This window comes from Hippocampus comes, unplaced genomic scaffold (genome assembly GCF_001891065.2).
Source record: "Hippocampus comes isolate QL1 unplaced genomic scaffold, H_comes_QL1_v1.1 scaffold174, whole genome shotgun sequence".
Classification (NCBI taxonomy): domain Eukaryota; kingdom Metazoa; phylum Chordata; class Actinopteri; order Syngnathiformes; family Syngnathidae; genus Hippocampus; species Hippocampus comes.
This window is the reverse complement of record NW_017805983.1, coordinates 6,773,662-6,799,221: the sequence shown is the minus strand read 5'-3', so window position 1 is coordinate 6,799,221 and position 25,560 is coordinate 6,773,662. Positions and strand designations below refer to the sequence as shown.

Sequence of the window (25,560 nt, the reverse complement as noted above, 5' to 3'; positions counted from 1 at the left end):
TCTAAGAAGCTTTTTTTCCCATTTATTTCTAGCGAACATCATATAACAGATACACAATTTTAAAAAATATACATTTTGTAGCTATGGCATTGAGAAGGAATAATTAACAGGGATGGTTTAGTCACAAAAACTAAAGTGAAAGAGTGTGCTGAATCAGAGGAGATACCCGTATCAGAGTTTAAAATACTTTCATCATTTTCCCTGCTTTCAGACATACTGCATACAGTACGTAACAATGACATGGATATCTACAAAGCATCATGTTCCAACGTGTTATTAGCACCATTACTCTCCCATCTCACTGCACTCTTTCCACTATTCAGCTTTTAATGGAAAAAAAAAACAGTGTGTAGACTATGGTACACATCTGTCCATGTGGGCACGATTGTCTCATACGCAGTTTTCATTAGTGTTCTCCCACCTCTTGTCAGAGATAATGTTAAGAACGTATTGGAGAGTAATGCCTTGACAAACAACTCATTGAAGGTGATAAGATCTGAAGAAGGCAAAGAGTCGTTCACGCTCTTACATTCATCTTGCCTGCCCAGACCAACGCGGACACAATCGTTGAGAAGCAAGAAAAAGTCGAACACAACATATCTGGACAAAGTTGCATTAAGTCTGTTTAGCATACTCACTGTACACATGTAAGATAACTTTTTTTGTGCACACACACACACACACACACACACACACACACACACACACACACACACATATATATATATATATATATATATATGTGTCTGCAATGAATCGCGCTTACTTTCATAACACTGATTGAAAAATTGATACCCTGCAGGACAACACTGTCGGTAAATATGTGTGTGGGACGACCGTTACATAAACAGAGTGAACACAGACGAGTGCTTGATTGTCTCACTAATGTCTTCAGTGTGTCTGCAAGGAGCCACCCAGACATCTTTCAGTGGCTGCTCCTTTCACTGCCAAGGAAAGGAGAACAAAAGAGGGGAGTAGAAGAGGGAAGGGGGGTGGGGGCCACAGGTAGACATATTTAAGCCTGAGGGCGGCAGTGTGAACACCCGTAATTTTTGATTGTTCTTTTTTTCCATACCTGCAACCCTAGTGGGAGCAACAGAGACATGGCGCGTATACATGTGCTTACTGTTGGTGAACGTGTGCATGTGCAAGTTTCTACTGCCACTTCATCAGCTTGGAGCCTTGAGGTAAATCCAGGAGGCTTTCATCAGTACCTGCCGAGGGAAGGACATCAGGGGCCGACCAGCGCCTTTTCCGAGAGCGCCCGAGCTCCCGAGTCTGAGGTTTTGCAGCCGGGATGTGCGGAGGCCCGGTAGGAGGCGAGTGCTGGGGGAGAGGGGGAGGAGGAGGAGGAGGTGGCATTTTCGCCCTGTGTGAGCTGCCCGAGCCTCCTGCCGCAGCCCTGGGAAGATGTTCTGCGCGTTGGACCTTGCAGGAGGAACGCACAAGTGTCCTGTGGAGTTGCTTGGGTGCTGGAGTGAGAGCAAGGCAGACATCCCCCTCTGTAAGCTGGCGGCAGGGAAGGCCATAGAGTTGAGTTGTTCTCCGAGGGCAGCAAGAAGACCAGCCTTGGTCCTGGACGAAGAACGGATACTCCACCAAGACCTTCAGGAACTCCTTCGGAAAAGCAAATGTGGGGTTTTTGTCATGTAAGAGTGACCATTCGAGGACGGCATAAAGCTGCTGATCAAGAAACCAACATGAAGTGCAACAACTCATTTTGGAAATGTTTTCACAAAAATCAACTCAATCGAAATGTTAATATTATCAAGGTACTATGTTTGTCCTGTATGTCATTCAAAATCTGCAAAAAATATATATTAGGCCTAGTCACGTTGTAATATAGGGGAGTGTTAAGACCCAGTGGAAGCTCAGCTAAGACATGTCTGCCATCGAGTGGTGATGTTCCAACTAAAAATTTCAACCGACTACTGCATATTTGTAAATCGGCAATTGCATATTTGCAAATTTTTTTCCCCCACCATTTTTTCATATTTGGGATTTATCCCATTTTTTCCGCGATTTTTCTTCACCAAGTCCCCTGTCTTTCCAGGGAAACGTAGGCATTTTTTGTTTTATCACCGTTCTGAAGCATTTCTTGGTTTTACTTGCCCATCCCTGCAATAAAGGATTTCAGGTGAACAGGGGAATCTTGATTGGGAGGGCTAAAGCACGAGCCTACAAAGCCAACCTAATTTGTGTAAGTCTGTTTTGGATGAGATTGCTTACCTGAGTGTTGCGGTCTGTGAGGTGGACCTGCAGTTGGCTGACACCCTGCGCACTGCTGGGCGAAATGAGCAACACCGTGCAGGTGCTGAGATGGAACTCTGGCGATGTATCAGCACTCCTCAAGAAGTCCTCTGTCTGCAGCTCCTCCACCTGTTTCAACTGCCCGCTGGCCAGCTCAATGAGCGACCCCTTGCTGAAGTGAGGTAGGAGCGCAGGGGGTGGTGGGTGAGGTGCAGGGGCTGAGGTGTGAACATGAATCCTGTTATATTTCAGGTGCTTCTCTTTGTCTTTGTCTCGCTCCCTGTTCCTATGCAGAGCCAGTTCTCTGTTTTTGTCTTGGTCTCTGTCATGGTCCTTTTGGGACCCGTCATGGCTGTTCAGTAGACCCTGTGGTGAGTTGGGGGAGTTCCTTGGACACTGCTTCTTTAGGCCAGACTCTGCTTGCAAGTTATACAGTGGTGTTCCTGAGGGACTGTAGGGTGGGTAGGACTGGGAGGTCTGAGGGCTGGGCTGGCAGACAGATCCCAAAGAGTAGTAGAGGTGAGCTTCAGCTGCTGGGGCCCCCGCGGTGTCGGGTAATCTCTCTCTACCTGCCCTGGGGTCTTGTCCCAGCGGATGGGGGCTGGTGGGTATTCTTTGCCGATGTCTGTCCTGCAGTGAGGAATGTGGCTCGTGGCCCTCCTGAGCCTGAGAGTCTGAAAAAATTGGGCCCCCGGACTGAGCATGAGGTGTCAGATCGTCCTGCTGTCTCCGGCCACCGTTAGTATGGGAGCTTTGTGGACTCAGGTCCAATCTAGTTCTGATACTATCATGTCCGTAATCACCTGGGAGCAAATGCCTTGAGGCAGAGGCAGTCCTGCTGCCCGGCCCATCCAGTCCATTGGGCCTCTTGCCCAGGTATCTGTTCCTGGCTTCAACTAAACTTGGCTCTTGAGGGTAGAGAGAGGTATGGCCAAACAGGTAGGACGGGGAGAAGAGAGAGGAACTGTAATCTCGTCGGCTACTGTTAATATAAGACCACGTCTCTCTCGAATCAGCTGGGAATGGAGTCTTAAACGAGCAAGTGGAGGACGGGGAGGAAAGGGGCCCTTCAGCTCGGAGCCACCTGGAGTGGTGAGGCAGTGGTGTTGAGAGGGGATCATCTCTCCATGCAGGAGACGCGGAACCCCTCCTTTCCACAACATGCCCTTGAAAGAGTGGAAGGGACACAGAGGAAGTGTAGCTCAAGGGCCATGGCAGGGGCAGTGGTGCTGGTGCAGGTAGGGCTGGAGGAGTGTGTAGGAAATTAGGGTTTGGGCTAGCGAGAGCTCGCTGCCTTTCCACGACCTCCCTGCTGCTCTCCCCTCGCTCTGCGTTAGTCCTACTCCGAAATGGTACAGGGGGCTTAAATTCATCGGGCGGCGGAAGGTAGCGTTCAGATGACCCTTGCCGAGACTCCCTCTTCTTGGGAGGGAGGCACTCTTTGCCGCGGTCAGGGCTGGGATTCATGGGTGGGCTCCAGCGGCGGTGGGTGCCCCCTACGTGTCGGCGTAGGCTAGGTCACATGGGCCTCACGGGAGAATGGAGGGGACACACAGAGGGGAAGGCTGTGGCACAGCATCACTGTTTGATCACTGTGGATTTTGCAGAGTTGAGGACACTCACCTGCAGAGGACGACATGGGTGAGATAGGCAGAGATCACTGGAGGCCGCTCGAATAGCCAACAATTGTGCTGAAGTACGATTTTGGAATAATCTGACTCCAGTAAAAGTGAAAAGTTGTCCTCCAACTGCTGACTTAAATGACTAGTCTGTGGGAAAACTACTTGAGGAGTGAGTAACTGGTGAAAAATTCACGATTTTTTTTTTCTTTTATGAAGGTCAAATGAACAAAAATATAAGATAGGTATGTCAAAATTCAGACATTGCCGACACTGAAAAAAAAACGGTGTTGAATTTACTGCAATTTTATTTCGTCAAGTGGCTGCACAAAATAAAATCTTTTTGCTCCTGATCCATTTTTTAAGTCAATGTGTAGTCTACCTAAAAATGGATGTGGAGCTTGATGATTTTATTTTGATAGTCTACTTAAAAAAAACGAACGTGGGTACAGAAGATTTTATTTCGTACAGCCACTTGATGAAGTAAAATGGAGTAAATTCAACCAAAAGTTTTGTCAGTGTACTTTTTCGCAGTCAGGTAAACAGATGGGACCGATGCGTCTCTCCTGAGTACAGAGCACGCTGTTTGTTTCCTCTGTTGTTTCTGCCATGCTTCGTTTCATGTAATGAGTCACTTTCACAACTTTGCCGGTGGGAGGGGCAGCAGAGGCTTCATGTGCGCTCATACGACTGCAGAGCTCCGTTTGATCGACGAAATGGAGTCAAATTTCACTCACGGTTACGTTGGTTTGCTGAAAGAGATTCACATGACAGCGCCCGAGGCAGAAGTCTCTCTGACTAACCAAAACAAATACATCGCACAAGTAATAAGGGATAAAATCAAAAGAAGCTTTTGGAACGTAGCTCACTGTAACAGAGTCATAGCGGTAAAAAGTAGCTTGCATTAAAACTACTCGCACAAGTACAATTCATCCCAAATCATTCTTTAATACAGTAAATACATCACGTTGCTACCCACCTTGGGAGGTCAATAGGGGTGTTCACACGGCACACATTTGCATCGGTGCTGCACCGACGTATTTTGTTGCGATATGTCTTACACCGGTGTAAATTTTGTGGAGCGTTCACGCGTAAAAAGCTGCTTACTAAAGAGAAGCGTGTTAACCCCGGTGCAGCCCCACTTGCGTTCACATGGCAGTTTCTGCGGCCGTGCAATACGATAGTTATAAGATGGAAATAAAACATGCGCATTCGTAAAGTGTACTTCCTTTTCCCTGCCTTCTTTGTGACATATCGAAAAACCATGGTTTATACTTCTCCGGACAAATCAACGCTGTGGTCTATTAGACACCGTAAAAGGATGAGAGAAGAGAGAAACGAAAGATGACGGAAGTACATCAGAGCACGAAAGCAACGCATTCAAAACCTGTATGTAATCAACTCTTCTCATGCGTAGCGAGTCTACCCCTGTAGCGTTCACACGTCCCATTTTATATCGGTGCTGCCTCGCAAACTAGCATTTACTCCGGAGTAAATTTTTAAACCACCTCCTGAGCAGGGTTAAATTTGCTCCGATTTAAGCTGTTTTCAGGGGCTACACCGGTGTAACTTTGTACGTGTGAACGCTCTCGGGGGGCAGCCTTGGTGCTACACCGGAGTAAAAGTTGCCGTGTGAACACCCCTATAAATCGTGGATATGTGAAGATGGGCTTCCTGTCAGATGTTGCCAAATTTAAAAAGGTCAGAACTCTTACTTTTGAAAGTCATGGCTAATTAGTCATTACCTGAGTGCAGTGTGGTGGGACTGAAACTATCCAACTTACTCATTTCATTCAAACACATCACTCCCACATGTTGGCTAAAAATACTCCTGAAAGCTAATGAAGCAGGTGCATTCCTGCATGCACGTACAAACACACACACACACACACACACACACACACACACACACACACACACACACACACACACACACACAGCTGGAGTTTTCATCTCTTTATCTTTGGTTGCAATATGGAGATGTGTTTTGATATTATTTTCATATACCACCCCTATGACACCCGCTGGCAGACTCAGGAAGTGTACTATAGGCACCACACCACCCTCCCAAAATTCACCCCTCCGGCTCTTCGCTTTCACACACACAGACAGCAACAGACACACAACTACTCCCACAGCCGGCACTGCTTGCTCCCCCAGTGACAGTCAAAGCTGGTCACCACCCACCCAAAAGCTGACAGAGACAGCACCAGTTGTTGTGAATAGTGAGGAGCTGTGTATGCCAACTAAATATTTGTCGAAAGAGGCGACTGTGTGACTGCATGCCATGTTGCTCGGGATATGGGAGAATGTGTGTGTTTATTTGTTTCGGTTTTTTGTGTGCGTTAGCATCCTCCAATGTGTCTCAGACTTCGCCGTCTTTTTTCATTCAGCAAAAAGTGCGGGGGAGCTCCACTAATTCTCTTCCACCCGGCCGTCCCTCGAAACGAAACGCATCAAAATGAGCCCGTTCCTTGCCATCTTGTCATCCCAGCTGTTCCCCCCACCCCCACAGAGAGAATGCCACACTGCCTCTTGGCCCCACACTCACCCGACAACAACCTACAGTACCGCCGTCTCACCATCCACCATACTGTCACCATGGCAACTGCGTCTGCTCGCACATCTTGTCGGTTAGGGAGGTGAGATAGGGATACTCCACAGAATGGCGGGTAAACTGTTGCTCAACAGGTTTTGAGGTCCAAAAACAGATGAAGTTTTGGAGACAAGGAAGCTGTTTATGCATCTGAGTGGAAAGCTGAAAAGTTGGCAGTTTGCTGTGGGTGTGAGATGCTGTGTCTCACTCACATGGGCGCACACATTTTCTGCCAAAGTAATATTAACAAATAATTTTATGCCATAACTTCATTGTACACTCTTAGATGTTTTCACAGTCCCTCTAAATGTCTTATAAACCAAAAATAATTAGAAGAAAATATCCTTTCAGAAGCAAAAATCTAGAATATCACTTAAACATTTTTCATTTTTAATTTGGTGGCCCATGAAGGCCTTCTATAAGTTTGGCCTTTGTGGTAAAAATTAGGGATTTTTGATGCCGCTTTTTTCAGACTGATACCAGTATGCGTACATTGTTCACTGTTTGAGGAGGGACTCACCATTGCCGAATATCAGCCTCTGCACGATTGACGTTACCTTAGTATAAGTCTTGGTACTCGCCCATCCCTACTAAAAATAACGGATAAAGTAGAGAATCATATGTATCTGACATATGACAGAGGTAAATGCCATGCAATCAAATATATGTCAGTGCGCAGTTCCCGCGTTTTGAATGTTAATGGGAATGGTTGTCTGTATCTATACACTTAGAATACCTGTCAAGTGTTTGGAAACGCCCTTTCATTCAGTATTTTTTCATTATTTAAAAAAAAAAAATTCTGAATTGCAAATGAATACTTAAGACATCGACATTCAGAAAGATTCTTGATTTATTTAATGATAAAATGTTTTAGAATTAGATTCTTCAAAGTAGGCACCTTTTGCCCAGATAAGAGCTTTGCACATCTTGGTATTTTCTCAGTCAGCTTTATGATGTGAATGAGGCTTTATCAACGACTCTTATTCACATATGAATGACTTTTATTCACAACTGTGCATTATCAAGAGTTAATCACTTAGAATTTCTTGACTGCGTCATGTGTTTGAGACCATTTGAATTCGAAGGCATTTCCAAACTTTTGACTGGTACTGTAGTACGTGTCCAGCGATTGACTGGTGGCTGGTCTACCAAACGCTTTCGAACATGTTTGGACATGAAGGAAAAATAGACAAAACAACACTACCATGTTTGAAAATGTACCCCGAAATGCTAAACCGTTAAATTTAATGAATATTAACCATCTATAATTTTCTCTGAAAGTATTCTTTTGTACACCTGAAGCACTTTCAGGTTCACCCGCATTCCTTAAACTAACTAACTCACTCGAGCTAAACTATTAATCTGCATTTTTTTTCTCCAGAAACGAATATCCTTGTCCTTTTCATAACCCCATTTAAAAAAAAAAAAAAAAACATGTTTCAGCAAATAAACCTGTTTGAACCCTGCCAACCAGTATGAGAAAACAAAGAAGGAGTATTGTGCATGTGGAGGAGTTTGCTGTGAAATGTCTTCTGAAAGAAGACTCCTACACTGTGCACACATGTATATAGAGCTGCTCTTTCGGTGCCGTCATTTTGCTGTGGGAGTGTTAAACTATACCAAACCTCGCTGATCATAGCAATGTCAGGCACTCTTTCACATCACACTTTGATTTCTTTGGTAAACATCAGTGCAATTCATTTTAAGAGGTTTTTTTTTCTTTTTTAAATTTGGATAAATATTGCTTAATTGGAAGAAATATGTCTGGATACAATTTGCAGTCCAATCCGAGAATATTTTAGATTGAGGATTAAAGATTTGTATTCAATGGCGCCACATCATCCCGCCTTTTTGGCACAAAAGCATGCCTCTGTGCGGCTGTCAATCAGCTGTCCTTGGTGAGCGCAAATTTGATGTGGGCGCAGGGAGCCGGCTGGATGGAGCTGTGACGAGAGACTGACCTTAGTGCAAGCTGAGCAGATATCCCAGCGTAGCGTGCCATTCATATCCCAAACGTCCCGTGGGTTCAACCCACTCTTCAGCTCCTTACTCTGCCACACTGACACTTGTCAACATCTGCAGCAGCAACACACCCAGTGTTGCTGTGCGTGAAATGATATAGTCGAGCCAGCAAAATCAAGGGAAATAACTGAGAGCCCTATTCGTCTCTGCTGTGTGTCAAGTGTGTGTGCGTGTGTGTGCGCGTGTGTGTGTGTGTGTGTGTGTGTGTGTGTGTGCGCGTGTGTGTGTGTGTGTGTGTGTGCGCGCGCGTGCGGGTGTGTTTTTGTGTGTGCAAACGACTGAGGAAATGAGTAATATCTAGCAGTGAGAAACATGTCTGCTATGCCGAGCCACACAGGCAGACCAGTTGCTACTGCCGCCCACTTGCTTTAATCACTCTGAGGGATACAAACACACACAAATACACACAGGCAGACGCAAACAGCTGAGGACTCTGCACTTGATACTGCATGTCCACAATGTCGGGTACATTTACTGCATGGATCCCATCCAACCATTTTCGACGCTCGAGATTCAAAACCATCACCCTGAGAGGTCATCTCTCAATCCATTCATTACTTTTGCACACTGATTTATTAGGGATGTGCATCTCTATCACTGAGGCTGATATGATATGTATCTCAACACACTGCAATCGCATAATACATTCACAGTGTGTAAGGCTATTCAGATACAATACAATAAGATAGAAGTCACTCCAATTATGATACAAAACAGCCCAACCCAATATAATTATGCCAAAATATTTTATTCATTCCAAATGAAGTGAAATACACACTGTACAGCACAAAGAGCTTTCTTTTAATTTTGTGTTTCATCATGTCATGGTAGCTTTGAGTAATTGAGACGTTCACCAGGAATTGGGCCCGGGCCAGACCCAGTCCCACGAGCACAGTCTCGTGACTTCTAATATCTAATAAGGCTTATTCAAAAAGAAAGTAGTTGAAATGATGCAAGACAATCAAATCAGCTGTACCACGTTTGTACCATGTGCAGCTATACGTGATGTGTACTTTTCGGCGATCATCTCCCTATCACAAAGCTTGATTAGCAAACCTCTTTCGAAGCAGTGTCATACCAAATGAGGCTAAGAGGCCTCTCTGAAATTTTGGAAAAAGGAGTTTCGCAGTCCAAAGCAAAGAAACAAAAGTCCTTAACCACAAAACAATCAACAATCTGCTTGACATATTCATTTTCACCCATGTAATTGTATTCAATGTTCAGCATTCTATGATGGCTTGGCGATTATTTTGACTGATCTTGAAATTTTGGTGATCAACATAATGATTCATTGATTTCAAAACTTTACTAATTCAACTACCAAAACTAAATTTGAAATATAACTGAACAATGACTTAAAAAAGGGGTGTCAAACTCATTTTTGTCAGGGCCCACATTGTCGCTTTCTTTGGAAGGCCATTATGGTTGTGATAGCAAATAAAATGTAAGATCGCCTCATATTATGTCACCCAGCTGGCCAGGGAACGCCTCAGGATCCGCCGGGAAGAGCTAGAAGAAGTGGCTGGGGCGAGGGAAGTCTGGGTTTCCCTAATAAAGCTGCTGCCCCCGCGACCCAACCCTGGATAAGCGGCGGTAAATGGATGGATGCATAGATGGATCGCTTCATATTACATACACACAACAAAACTGGTGAAAGCATCAATAAAAACTGTTCAAATATTACATTTATTTTAAAGGGAGATTGGAAACAAAAAAGGCTTAAAATATCTCAAGATTTTTAAAAGTCACGACAATTTGCAATTCTGGTATTTTAGCAAGAAACATGAAGTCAATTTACAAATTTGGCTTTTGTGGGCCACATAAAATTATGTGGTGAGCCATATCTGGCCCCCAGGCCTTGAGTTTAACACCCGTGACTTAAAAGAGCAGCTAGAAAATAAATTATTAACCATCTACACTTGATTGGATGAAATTAATTGCAATACAAATCAATAAATACAACAAATAACTGTTGTGCACATCTTGGCCTCCAAGGGGCAGTGTGGTAACCCATAACATCTAAAGCTAATTTTTCTTAGCCCGTCTCTTTGGTGTTTTGCAGCTGTAGATGAATAATTTATCACTTAGCACAGCTTGTCCGTCTTTCTCCCAGTCCTCCCTTCAGGAATCGCAGCAAAATTAGTGGCTGGCGATCAGCCACTCATTTGAACTAGTTGCAGATCTCATCTTATCTTATCTTACCTTACATTCAAGTCAAGTCAAGTACAACTTAATTGTCAAATGTGCTGTATGTGCAACATACAACACAGAAAAACGTTGCACCACTTAAATCAAGAGGGACTCTTTGATGAGACGCCGCAATGTACTTTGTTTTTCGTTGGGTTCATCCTACACACTTTTGCCTTTCTCTGCTGCTCGTGACTCAAAAAGAACCACATAACTTGACAGTCATAACGCAAATACACTTTTGCTCTTCCTCTGAAGCTTTTCATTGAAATTTGCATCCTTTGTCCTCCACAAATTGCCTCTTTTGACACATTTAGTTTGGCACGATAAACACGCCAACGGGAGTGCCGCGGGAGAGCTTTCAATGATTTTTCTCTGTGACTGAGTCAAGACAAGTGCATTGGCATGGCTGCTGTGGCTCATTAAAATTAAACTCAGTCGGTGACAGCTGTGTAGTTCATTGAATGCTCAAAGTCAGAAACAATCAAGTAAGTACAATAAACCCAACAGTGAAAATGGATAACTAAACGGAAAACAGCAAAGCTTGTGAAATCATTTTGGAGAAGGACATATTCATCATAAATTAGTCGTGTGAATTTAACACAGCAAAGAAATGTACGCTATCGTGATCCAATGGAACTTGCAGACAGTTTAAGTGCATTCGAACAGCGTGGAATGACAGTCGAGGAGCACTGGAAACATCTCAGCTCTTAAGGCCAAGATGATAAGTTTTCACTATTGGGTGGCAACCGTCTCGTCTGACATTTATGGTGAGCATTACTTTTATTTTTCTGACTGATTGCTGCTTGAAGCTAATGTACTATGAGTCTGTGTGGGCTGCCCATAGGTGGCTGCTCTGCAATTTATTGTGTTCATTGTGTGGGTTTGTTGCTGTACATTTTAGTGTTTAATGGAGTGAGCCTCTTTCCTTTAACCCAGTAAAGCAAATGTTCACTCATTTTTAATTAAATGCTTGCAATAGGTTCCAAAAAAAGCTGGATCCGAGGCTTGTTAACCACTGTGTTATGTCACCTTTTCTTTTAACAGCACTCAATAAGCATTTGGAAACTCAGAAAAGACACTAATTGTTGAGGCTTGGTAAGTGGAATTCTTTGTCCTTCTTGCTTGATGTACAGCTTCAGTTGCACAACAGTCTGTGGTCTCCATTGTTGTATTTTGTGCCTTACAATGAGCCACACAATTTCAATAGAAGGCAGGACTGGACAGCTAGCAAGTCATTCAAGTACTGTATTCCCACTCTTTTACTACAAAGCCAGGCTGTTGTAACATGCAGAATGTGGCTTGGCATTGCTGAAAAACGCCGGGACATCCTGAAAAAGGCATTATTTGGAAGACGCACGGCAGAATATGTTGCTCCAAAACCCGCATGTACATTTTTGCATTAATGGCGCCTTTTGGCTAATGGCGTAAGTTACTCATGCCGCATAGAAACTTTTTTAATTAGCAATGCTGGAGCACAAATGTTTCATTGGGTCATGGTTTAATCAATTTGTCAAGCACTCTATACAGTAAAATAGTAGATAACCTTCGATGAGCACCTCTTTTCCTCTTTCACTCTGACTGTGCGTCACTTCTATGCCACTCAGTGGAAATATGATTAGTCATTTGATTGATGGTATGTTCTATTTAATTTGACTGAGGAATCTAATTATTCCATGTGTTGGTTAAAAATGATGCTTAAATAGCAGAGGACGATTTTATCTTTCCCATTAAACACTCACCCTGTTCATCATTACATTTTTTTTTTATATATATACAAGTTTATCCAAAAATAAATTGTCACACAAGCAGCAGGTGTTGAGCAAAGCAGCCTGCAAGAGGCAAAACACCTTGCACACTGCTTCCTACAAGCATTGTTAACATGACTACATCTGCTACACGTTGAATGTAGCCCAGTGGTTCTCAAACGTTTTCCTCCAAGTACCACCTCAAAAAGTACTTTGGTTTCCATCATAACAAGCAGCATTAACACACAGTGACGTTTTTGGCCCTTTTCTACATTTACCAACATTAAATACCTCAAAACGGTACTTATAAAATTGACTGTTTCTGAAAAGTAAAAACTGAACTACACATGAACATTTTTTAAATGAAGTACTGTATGGGGTTAAGCAAAAGTTTAAATGGGCTGTATGCTTTGTGTCATTTAAATATGTTTGATTTATATTTAAATTGTTGTACATTTTATTCATAGTTTTCAGAGACTAATTTTTGTGCAACATTATTAGTATTTTAAATTCCACTTTCTGGTCAGAATATGTGCTCAGTGCTTCACACATAATTTTTAAAGTTTAACACTTGTGCTATGCACTTATTTTCTATCGGTTATATGGACCAATAGGTGTTGAATTTGAGAGGATGAGAGGCTTAGTTAAAAAAAAAAAAAAAGATATTAAAAATGGTTCACAAATTTTTAACTTCCTTTCCATTTTTTTTGTCCAATGACTTTGCAGCTCAGAATGATGTCTGGAAAGGATTACACGAAGCTAGAGGCTATCTCAGCTGACTGCAGGCAAAAGGCAGACTAACACCCTATACTAGTAATCAGTCACTCACAGGCCATCTTGTACATTGAGTGATATAGGCCAATTATAAAGGTGCCGTTCCCTGCAGGGGGCGCCACAGAATCTGGGGGGAAAAAACATACACTCACAGCGGCGCAGTCCTTCCTCTCACAGGTCCACCAGTTCCTACTTATCTGCCAAATTACTAGCATCGGGTTGAACCAACCTCCTAAGAGAGTTACACCACGCTCCGCACACGATTTATGCCAGTCATGAAACGAGAGCCTTTCATGTCAAGTCAAACTGTTTCTACTGGAAGGAAAGAAGAGCGGAGTGACTTAAAATGAATTTTAATACTGAATTAAAGACGCAAGGAGGAGCAAGGTGAAGTCATTTGAAATCAGTGTTCCAGCCTGCAGCATACAGTGTGACACGCCAAGTCACAGCTGACAGCAAACCGGTTGTAAACAAACTCAGCTAAAGAGTACAAAGTGGGACAAAGAGTCTTTGTAGAAGTACTGCTGCAATGGAACAAGTTCTGCAGGACTGAATGATCCGCACCAGTCCAAAGAGGCAGCCAGTCAGACACTGTTTTATGATCAACAGACTGGTTAACGATCAGAGATTGTTTTGAGTCGCTGGATAAGTTGCCAGTACGGGGCAGAGCAGTAGCTTGCGTGGAATGCATTGCAGCAGGCCCAGAGTGGCCCATCTGGAGATCAGTGAGAATTCCCAGTTGGCCGGGTTGTGAAAGGCCGCTATTTTGGCCCAGGGTTGGAATAGAATAGAATAGAATCAAAAAGAAGCGTCCCCGTTCGGCAATTTTGTATGCAACACAATCAAACGGAAAAAAACAAAACAATAAAATAGTCAAGTTTCATGAATACATGGAAAGCAAGAACACATAATGTCATCATGGTACATGAAGCGCAATCTCATATCTGATTTCAGAGCTTAACAGCTGCTGCTACAAATAATCTTAGGTATCTATTGGACTTTGCCTTCCTAGAAAAGGTCCATCTCCTTCCTGATGGCAGTTGCCGAAACTCTGTAAAAGAGGGTGCTGGGGGTCTGCCAGGATGGCCTTGGCCCCCCGAATACATCTAACCTGGTAAACCTGGCTGAGATCAATAAGATCAACCCCAGTGATCTTCCGGCACTGCTTAACCACACCTCCCAGTCTGTTTTTATGAGATTGCCCAACCAACACATTGTGTTGGCCTCAAAAGTCAGCTTGGTGTCCAGAATAGTGCCTAAACATTTAAATGGGGTGACTGTTTCTACTAGTTGGTGGCACTATTGGTGGATTTCAACAGAAATCAAACTGCACGTCTTAAGTCTTGGCGACATTACATTGGAAGAATAGACATTACATTGGAAGAATAACTCCCCTAGCACACCAATCGGTAAAATAATTCAAGACAGGACCATGGCCCATCTCATGGTCCTGTAATAGACTGAGGATGACTGAATCATCAGCATACTTTATTATAGATGATGACTCAAATGTGCTACGACAGCAATTAGTATAAAATATAAATAACAACGGTGACAACCTTGTGGGTGATCCTGCAGCATACTGTGTAGACTTAGACAAGGTGCTATTTACACAAACTCTTGGTGGCCTCCTTGTCAGCCACCCGACCAACCGAGCAAGGATGCTGTCAAAAATACCAGCTAGGTCAGAGAGGCTGCTAGCAAGAATATGGAGTTGTGTACAATTGAATGCTGATGAAGAATCAATAAAAGATGCCAGCGCATGTGTTTTTGGAGCCTCCAGATGCGTAACAAACCTGTCTATCAACTCTTTGGCTGCCTGATATGGGAATTGGTTGTTGCAACATCTTGGATCACCAGAGCAACTTGTATTTGTTTGCCAGTAATGATCGAAAATGAAATGAAGACTTCATTTTATCTTTTAAATGTGGGCACATATAAATGAATGTAATGAAAGACATTAAAACAATGCCGTTCCAGTTCTTCTGTCAGCTTACATACATTTTGAAAGAGGGGGGTGCCTCATAAAGTCACAAAAGTTGACTTACTCCTGAGCAATCGATCCTATTGCTCTCTTGCTCGTCCTGTATCAGAAAATCTGAACCCATTTGAGGACACGCAAAGGATCTCTTGTGATGGACGCCTGATGCAGCAGAAATTTGTTGCTGAATGTAACACAGCGGAAAATGAAAGCGGAGGGACAAGATAAATTTGACCCATTCTTTGACAGGAAGCCCAGCCTGTAGCCGGCTCAAGCACAATGAGGATGGGCTTACGGCTCAAGAGTTACTATAAACACATTAACACACGCACACACACACGTTAATCTGCATGTGCCCAGGGACACAAGCAAGACTACTGAGTCATGTAGCTACAGTCTATGTTAATTGGCACATCGACTACGGTTACATGCAATCAATTTTCGGCGAAAGGTCAAAATTCCGCTTTGTGAGACACTCGGAGTAGCCTGTCTACATGCGTGAGCAGACAGAGTTACTCCAGCATTTAAATAACCCGATGCAGACATACAGACTTACACGAACGTAAATGTGTGTCACACTGTCTTATTTGCAATCAATGTATTCAAGTTAGGCTCACTACTAGCGAAGGTGGCGCACAGACACACACTTCTTGCCCTACAAAGAACAAGATTCTTTGCGGATAGAGCAAGAGCATGCCAGGAGCACAAATCAGTGCCCCATCCGAAGGACGTAACCGGATTGCGTTTACATGACAATATTCAGGCTGACCCGAATAACAACAAATTCGGGTTTTTGCGAGGGTTTACATGGCCTTGAAAAACCCCAACCTTGCCCATACTCAGGTTGTAAAAGGGTTATTGACTGCATGTAAACATAGTCATTCATTCGCAACACCTCGATGCAAATATCAGGAGCCGCAAGTGGTGGCAAAATAAAATGCAAACAAATTCAAACAGAACGTGCTATTCGCTTCAAAACTATCATTGGAGTCATATTTTGTGTTGTACCTTCACTGGCGTCACTGCGACAAGTGTCCATGTGTAGCCACAGTGTAGCCAAGTATGAATTGCTTAAGCGGCTCCATTTAGATTTAAACTATCACAACAATGATGATTATAATTATTATTATTGTTATTGTTGTTATTATTATTATTATTGTTGTTGTAATTAAAACAACTATAAAGTCTTCCCTTACAAATTCCTATCCAGTTCTGAATTATTCATGGAACACTGTTTCGTGGACCATCCCAAAGATAGGCGTTTTAAGCAATACAAGATATTTTCAAACTCAGTCAATATGATGCAATGTCGTCCGACACCGCTGCACACTGCAAGCACAAAAATAGACGCGACGCAAAATAATCACTTAGGTCTCCCGACCAAAGTGGTCAGGGAATGTGCGTGCCGTTGCAAGTGGGGACATTTTTTAGTGGTGCTGAGGAGAGAGTGAAGTTTGTAAGGTATAGCTTGGTTAATCCTAAACAAAACGGGTACGGCTTACGGCAGGTTTAGTGTACTTCGGAGAGGAAATCCCACTTTCTGGTGGTGCAGACTTGTCGCCCCAAGATTATAAATGGGGTCGCAATTACTCTTTAAGATGGCTTTTATGCAGTATCAGGTAAATATGACTCATCTAATTGCGCTGGGCTCAGCCAGCCCGCAGAAGTCAGAAAAATAAATAAATAAAAGGTACACCTGCGAATCCTCCATAGCTGCTGCGTTTCTGAGTGACCCTATAACTATACATGGGCAAACATGTAGCGGACATGCACAGGTTCTTGCAGAGGTCCACATGGCAGTTAACAAGTACTCTGCAAACCTGTGAGGTTGACATGCAAACCTGTGAGGTTGACATCTTCCTCCAGTGTGTGGGCGCACCGGCTTGTTATTCATTGACATTTCAATGTCTGTGTAGGGTAGTTTTGTTCTTGCACTTTCCACCGCTGTAGCGTGATTCTGTGCACCATTATTATATTCAGCTTTGAAGAGCTTGCATTGACAGCCCCCCCACCCCACACCCTAAAAAAAAAAAAAAACTGCCATCATGGTGATTTTGATGATGCGCTTGTGGCATCACTTTTTTTAGGTTCCATTTTCTACAATTTTTAAAAGCACACATTCTGAGCCAGCACCTCTCCACTAGCTTTTGACATGACTAACACAATTCCGAGGTACTGATATGAGTACCGTACTTTGAGATCAGAAGCTAACATGAGCCGGAGGGAAGTTGATTGAGAATGTGACGGCTACAGCTTGTATAGTGTAAGCGTCTCTATAAAAGTGTGTGGCTGTCTGTGTCCATTCCAAATATGTGTTTTTATTCACACTGTCCTCAGGACAGTGTCATTCAAAGTGGGCTTATGTTAGTTTTCTGGTCCTAGCAGCAAAATGTCAGCACGCACTAAGCAAGCACAGTGATGGTAACTCCATGGACAGACCAGGGGCAAGTCTCTTGTTGCTAGCTTTGAGTGCCATTCACTGACAGAGAATCTGTCTAGACTGTCTACACATAGGCTGTCTGGAATGCCTTCGTCACTGCTCATATTCATCCACTGAGCTTTAGTAGACAGCCCTGAACATAAACTCAGACACGTTTTTTGTTTTGTTTTGTATTTTTCTTTTCAAACCACTTTCACTAGAGACTTATTATTGAACCTTTTGATCAAATGTGCTGGTGATCACAAATGAAAAGAGGAGCGTGTCAACTGGATAACGGTCAAAAAATATTTAGCTGCGGGTGTATTATAGCGAGTGGCATGAAAAAGTTATATGAAAGAAATTGAAAAGCATTTCAAGGGTATCGAAGGCAAGAGAATATTTTATTGACGCTATTGGAGCGACATGATGTCTCGGATGTTACTTATTCTGTACAGTGACACCAAAAGCAATAGTGTGCAAAATATCGTGTCGTGAATGTCGATACAGGGGAACAGATGTATAAACACCACACAAGGTTGCGGCATGCACATGGTGTGTCCTGACTTACTGTAGGTGTGAGCTGTGGGTGGCAGAGTTGAAAGGTCACTGAACCCTTATTGAGGTGCGGAGGAGGAATCAAGTTGCTTGATGGTGCCATATGGGTGAGGGAGCCAAGGTCGGAGAAACAGCACAGAGTGAGCTACACAATGCATACAGAAAGCTTTGCTTCAAGGCCTTGAGAGACCATTGAGTAGCGGTCTGTATCTTCTCTGATGGATAGCCATATCTGGCACCTTTAAGGAGTCCAGCTACTTGTTTGAAACCTTCCATTGAGAAGACAGCCAATCGGGGAACAGCGGCCATGCAGCATCACACCTCCCCATCCCCCTGTCAAAGGAACAAATGTGACAACACATTTCTCACTTCATTTAACCTCTGAAATTGAATTTTTGAATCCGACTTGGAAGAATGGGCAGAACCATTTTTTTTCTATTTCAACAGTTAAAGTGATCAAGGCAAGGGTGTGACTTTGAGTAACGATCTGGGAGATTCTCGGAAAAAAAAATTCGGCCTGGGAATATTCGTCGACAGGGTGGGGCTTGCGGATGACGATTCCTTTTCGTCGACGGGGGTTGGACGGATGGCCGATGTGCGCCGAAATATATATAAAGACGGGGTCGGGTGGGGTTGGCCTGTAAATGGACCGGCCATTCGGGAAACTCCCAAAATTCCCAATGGCCACCACGTCCTTGGTAACATTGAGGGCCATTAACCTTAACATGTCAAACGGAAAAAAGCTTGAGGTAGGAGTGAACGACTTCAACGCCCCTATATGTATAAGTGTACGGCAACACAAGGCAAGGCAGCTTTACAGCACATTTCAAAGGCATGGAAACACGCCGTGCTTCACACAAACAAAAACAGTGCCTAAAAGCACTTATAAACACAACAGTTAACGACATTCAGAAGCAAAGCAGAGACCGACAAAAGAAGCTTTTACCACGCCATTACTAGCACAGTGCACAGTGACAACATTTAACAGGAAACTTTAAAATCCTTCAAAACATTTAGAAGTAAGGAAATAAAAGGAGGTTTCTAAAATTCAGAAGAGAAAACAATTATTTCATTTTAGCGTAAATCCCAAAAACAAGCTGCACGATACATTTGCACATATTTTCTCAATGTTACGTCTCTTTTTTTCACTTTCTTTCTGTCTCATTCGTCTGCCAGGCTGCAGGAGAGCACACTATCAAAGCGGGTGAGAGTGCTCGAGTAGAGTATGTCAACACACGGTGTAGTGTACGTGTGTGTGTGTGTGTGTGTGTGTGTGTGTGTGTGTGTGTGTGTGTGTGTGTGTGTGTGTGTGTGTGTACGTGTGTGAGTGTATGTGGTAGGTAGGTGGAGAAGCACAGCAGGGCGTGAAGGAGCCCTGTGATAATGACAGGCCGTGCATTATATAACATGCAGATTGCATAAGGAGGTGATTATTTTAAGTTCACATATCGACGATGTATAAGTATTTTTGGACGTGGGTGTAAAGCACTGTATGCGCCTCCAAGTGTATGAAATATTCCGAGACGTGCTCTTTTTTTGTGTTGAGTGTGGGTGTAAGTAAACTAGGATGAATTATGTGTTTTTTAAGAAGGGGGCACAGGGATGTTTGAGATTTCTTTGAGTGCTATCTGCATATCAAAACAAATATGTGGGAATGTTGGCGCACTAGTGCCGAGTGTGCATGAGGGTGTCTTTTTTTTGGTTTTCTTTTTAATCTTGGGCTCCCACTCATTATCACTTTTAGGGTTCAGAGAGATCCGCTTGACTCTCCTCGTCAGATGCGAAACCTGGAGCTCTGACTTTTGATGATCCTGTGTGAGCTTGTGCTGAGAGAGCGCACGTTTAGACTTTTATCACTCACTGTGGCAGTCACTTAGTCACAAGGTTACGGACGGTCCACCGGGATGTGTGGTGTGGAGTCACACGAGTGAGGCCCATCCGTGTGCCGCGGCCTCCCGCTTCATGTATGCCTCTGCAAAAATAGACCTCTTAAAGGGCCAGCAGCCACTCAACCCCATTTTTTTCCTTGAGAGTCACACATCGAAGAAAGCAAACGTTCAGCCTACGCACATGTATTGATTCTCCAGACAAACACTTTTTAACAACGGGAGTCATAGAAATCCTGAACCTCGAGAAATATTTCAACCCTCGGTAAAATGCTCATAATTAGAACAAGTTGGCGAGGCCAAATGTTGCAAGACCCACACGAAAGAGCATTAGCGACCCCCCCACGTTGAACCTCTTAAACGTTCTTCGGCACACAACGCAAGGGCTATCCACACAGCAGAAATAGTCACCCGAACTTTTGGGAATGCAGTAGTGAGGAATTAGTTGGATTGTTGAGTAAAGACAAACACACCATACAGGCCCAAAAGAATGATGCGGGAGAAGACGAATAAAAGGAGAGATGTTATTGTTTGACCATGCACCATCATTTAAAGTTCAATGTATTGTGTGGGTAACATTGTATGAAATAGACCCCTTCCTCGGTTCTTTGCCCTCTTACGGATGTTATGTGCCTGTACATGTTGGCACAAGATCTCATACGTAGCAACTGCACTTTATTTTTTTTCCCTTCCCAACTGCTCCTGAATGAGCTGCGAATTGTCCCGCTCGGACCAATCTCCTGTGCGCTCTCCCAGTTTAAACACAGCTCCTCCAGGGCCCCTTGCTATCTCTGAACCGGGGCTATTTAAGACCACTGCTCTAATTCTGAAAGTCCTGATCAGGCTGAGTGATGCACCTCCACCTCCCTCTCTCACTCACTCGCTCTCTCTGGATCAGTCACACTCACCAGCTTGTTCACACTCTCTCGGTTATTCCCCACCACGCGCCTACACACACACACACACACACACACACACACACACACACACACACACACACACACTCATGCATGCATATGCATGCACGCACTCACGCAGGTGCTGGCTTACATGACTGAATAGCACACATTCATCAACACACACACACACACACACACACACACACACACACACACACACACACACACGCACGCACGCACGCACGCACACAGGTGCCATTACTTGAGTGAATGGCGAACATTCATCCCCTCACATACACGCAAAAAACAAGATTTCGAGATGTTTGTGACAGCGACACGTACTACACATACCGTACTTCAGCCTCGGTCTACATACAACAGTGTGTCTCATTCAAAGTTCCTGACACAGTTTCACTCACCCAATACTTCACAAACACACAGAGAAGAGGAAGTGGTGTGGTGACATACCTTGCTAAGCGTCTGAGCGTCTGAGCGTAGCTGCGACTGGAGAGTTCACTCATTGGACCAGGTTGGCTGCCGTAGAAGGCATATAGAAATATCCACTTTGTGTCTTCTTCCTCGCTACTGCTCAGCCTTTCCTCTATTCATCCTATCCCTGCCTCTCCTTCTTTTCACTCTCTAAACGCCTCTTTGCTCCCTCCCTCCCTCCCTCCCTCCCTCGCTCCCGCTCCCTCCCTCCCTCACTTTCTATCTCCCTGTCAGAGCATTCTCTCTCCCCAGCTCGCTTGATGTCACCACCCCTCCCCTCACCTCACTCTTCCCTTATTGCTTTACAAGTGCTCCTGACACTTGCCCCCCCCCCACTCCCTACCCCCTCCACCTGCAATGGAGTGTATAATTAGACAGAGCTCAGTGGTAATACAGTCAGACGCATTGTGAAAGCTTTGGCATTGACGCTCATGTTTGGCGGACAGCCCGGTGGCTTGGCTCATTAACCTCCCTTGAGCAGAATGCAGAATGAACCGGCCCTGTGGCTCTTGCTATTTGTTGCAACACCTCAGCCTCTTAGCATCATCAGCCAATCCCAGGCCAAGAGGGCTGAAGGCAAAGGTGTGCCTCCTTAGACCAGGGGACACTGTACGATATGTGAGAAAGCACTGACGAGTTGCAGTAGGTGCAATGTCAAGTTTAGGATCCTTCACAGTCATGACAGAGGCCACGCTTCTTTTTCTTGGGCCAAATTGCGGGGCCCCACCTAGTGGCATCATGTTCTTCTCTGTCAAACAGAGATCAACTGCACTTATTGTGCAGCCAGGCTAATAGAATAGCTATTGCAATGAGGCAACAAGTCATCTACTTTCCAACTTTCCCATCCCTATTGCGCATGTGCGATTCTTTACAAAACATGAAAAAAAGATTATTGGGATGGATTTTTAATATGCACTTTACCTCAGGTACTGTGATTAAATCCCTTGGCTAATGTTCCAATTAATTGATGATAGATAATCAGCAAATGTCTGTGACCTTTGTGGTCGGTGCTGGAAGGGAGTGGACAGTCCAGGCCAGGTCAGGTCAGGTCAGGTCATATGTTTAGCTAACAGAGATTGCAGCCCCTGGACCAATTCAATTAGACTTACTATTAGACGTGACACGTGACAGATTTTGGCTTTTCATACAAAGTGCCATGTTATAATATTCAGAACAAATCTATCAATATTTTCCTCACATTTCCGTCGAAAGCAGTAACATAGGGTGCATATATGGAATATTATAATGGGACCAACTAAATATTAATGTTGGTGAAAAAGTGAAACAAGTCGTTAAATTAGTGAAACAAAAAACAAAACAAAAACAGAACATCTCCTGTTTGATGAAGGCTGCAGCAAGGTACGTTTTTGAATAAAGAGTACTGCAGGTTTCAATTCTTCAAAAAGGTTGTTGAATTACTGCTGTTAACAGTATTACTCAACAAGGATGGTTTTGGTTAAACTCGGTGGGGTGTTGAGCGATGACCGATGACCAATCAGACATATAGTATAGTTTTGGAAATTATCTTCCCTTCAAAATTGTGACACCTGCATCAAAACCGAGTTTCAGACAGTTGCTCTCTTTGCCCAAGAGGGCCAGATGCAAAGTAGAAAATGATAGCGTGGTGAGTCGACATTTTCAAACGTTTCTGAAAATCACAAATGTCTTAAAACAAGAAAAGCGATACCATTGCCATGGCGACCACAGATCTGCTTTGCTTGGCTTTAATATTGTCGGATTAACCAAGTCACTTCTTATGTTATTGGTCAGCGAGTTCAGTATTGCGTTGATATAACGCAGACAAATTTGTTGGACTCAAGGCAGCCTGAGAAGAAGAAAATAAGAAATACTCCCTGCTGCACATACACAAAACACAATGCAAATGTGACATATTACATACACAGCAGCATTACATCTTTTAGGGAACCACTGTCCTGCACTATTCGATATGGAAAACATTATTGGGGTCTTGTCTCTGTATAGTTTAAAGCATGTCACCAAGAGTTATCTTGTATTCCCATATGTTCACCAAACACACGTGACTAGCAATATTTTCACAAGGATCATCTTGTGAAAACTTCGACTTGAGTGAGTTGGACTGGAAAGCAGCAAGGAGATTGTGATCAAACAAGAGAGTAGGAGGGTGTGACAACAGCACTCATCGACAGATCACATGTTTTGTGTGTGTGTGTGTGTGTGTGTGTGTGTGTGTGTGTGTGGGCGTGTGTGTGTGTGTGCGCGCGCGCGCCCGCCCGCGCAAGCGTTCACATGCGTGCATGTGAACGCTTGTGATGATTCGGCACCTCAGCGGACAAACGTTTTAGTATCATTTCCTCCCTCCTTCTTTCTCTCCCATTTTCACTTCTGCAATCACACTACAACGCCCAAATCGCACAGAGATGTGAATCAAAGTGGGAAAACGTCACTGTCTGCACATTTCTGCACATTTCTTAATTAAATGCAAAATGAATGGTCTCCAAAGACACAACAGTCACAAAATTGCCATTTGGGATTTTGGCGGAATCAAATGTTGGGGTTTGCTTTCGGTAGGCCAAATATACTACAGCATAATGACTCTCTTTGCTGACTAAATTGCCATTTTAGCAAATGAATTCAATATAAAAGTCACATTTTGACCAATATTTTAATGACATATTTCAGGCACAGCAATGTCAATGAGCATAATTGGGTGAGTCACATGTTCAAGGTCACTGGAGGGTACTTCTGGATCACAGGGCAGAGAGAGAGAGGACTGGGAGAGCGGAAGAAACATCTTTGAAGGCAGACATACGTCATGGAAATTACAACATAGCACCTTGATACAACGCAATACAATACATCGTTGCCACTTCCCTGCATGCGTTAACCTTTGTATGACCATCCATCCATCCGTTTGCCATTCCGCATAGGGGGAAGGTTGGATGACCATTAAGAATGTTGAAACTACCGAAAAACATTGCTCCAAAGCCTCTTTAACCGCACAGGTTCCAGTGCATTCCAAAAAAAGCACCATAAGAATGATGACATATTTATTTTGACAATAGTTTTGTGACTCTGAGTTAAACAGGCAGAGTAAAGACGAGCAGACCGACGGCTTGACAAGCACATGATGACGGCAGGGGTGTAAGAAAGACGACGGGAGAAACCGGCACTCCTCGTTGAGTCCCGTGGCGCTCACTGACAATTAAAACTACTCGCCGTCAAGAAAAAAACAATGGGGAGTAGGTCAAAAACATGCTTAGTGAGAATGCTGCCTCCCTTCAAGCCAAGAATTGGGTATTGCTTGTTGGTATAAACAGAATGACAAAGTGAGAAACCTTAGAGAGCCAAAATATGAAAGAAGCAGCCAGAACACACACTCAACAGTGACAGAGATCATTTCACAACTCTTTGTGATCCCTCTCAGTATGATGCCGCGCAGTTCTACACCTCTGCAAACTACAACCACAAAAATAAACAAAGCCGCTCTGATCATGTCGACATTCAGCAATGTTACCATAATTATTGTCGCTGTCACTGAAAAGGCAATAGTTGATGTGTTGGATCCCATTGTACGCGGTGTGAGTTACGGTACCTGCTTGTGTGTGTGTGTGTGTGTGTGTGTGTGTGTGTGTGTGTGTGCGTGTGTGTGTGTGTGTGTGTGTGTGTGTGTGTGTGTGTGTGTGTGTGTGTGTGTGTGTGTGTGTGTGTGTGACTGAGCCTGTGTCAGTTACTCCTCAGCTAAAGTGTCCTTTCCTTTTTTGCCTCACACCTCTCTAGTTTCATCTTTTGGCTGCGTATTTGCAGAACTAGTAGTATCCAGTACATCACTCACTCACACACACATGCAGTCACTCGCTACTACATGCAAAGCCCATTGGGAGCATTGTGGCATTCCTCAGGGCAACGTGCATTTTTTATGGCGCACTGCTAAAATGGCTGATTGGAGAAAGCAACAGAGGAAGGGCCAGGGTTACTCGCAAAGTGAAAAATATCCTATTGCATAAGACGGTGAAAGGACCTGACCATGTAAATGCAACAGAAGCTCTCTCCCACAAAAGTTGCACGCGCGCACGCACACACACACACACACACACACACACACACACACACACACACACACACACACACACACACACACACACACACACACACA

The 25,560-nt window shown here is 43.8% G+C and overlaps 1 protein-coding gene across 3 annotated transcripts; it reads right to left on the bottom strand.

Moving 5' to 3' along the window:
• Positions 1–10: 10 nt before the first annotated feature.
• On the bottom strand, positions 11–21,578 carry LOC109528550 (uncharacterized). Of its 3 annotated transcripts, XR_002170698.1 has the most exons (4): positions 8,427–8,670; positions 2,230–3,873; positions 1,076–1,617; positions 11–944 (listed from the first exon to the last, which is right to left on the bottom strand). XR_002170698.1 is itself a non-coding variant. In XM_019891319.1 (3 exons), the coding sequence occupies exons 2-3, from the start codon at positions 3,715–3,717 to the stop codon at positions 1,156–1,158; spliced, it is 1,950 nt and encodes a 649-aa protein (XP_019746878.1). In that variant the 5' UTR covers positions 3,718–3,873; positions 21,405–21,578; the 3' UTR covers positions 11–1,155. The 3 variants fall into 3 exon arrangements, 2 of the variants coding, with proteins under 2 accessions (XP_019746878.1, XP_019746877.1); XM_019891319.1 differs by lacking the exon at positions 8,427–8,670 and adding an exon at positions 21,405–21,578 and having other exon boundaries at positions 11–1,617; XM_019891318.1 differs by having other exon boundaries at positions 11–1,617.
• Between the last annotated feature and the right edge of the window lie 3,982 nt (positions 21,579–25,560).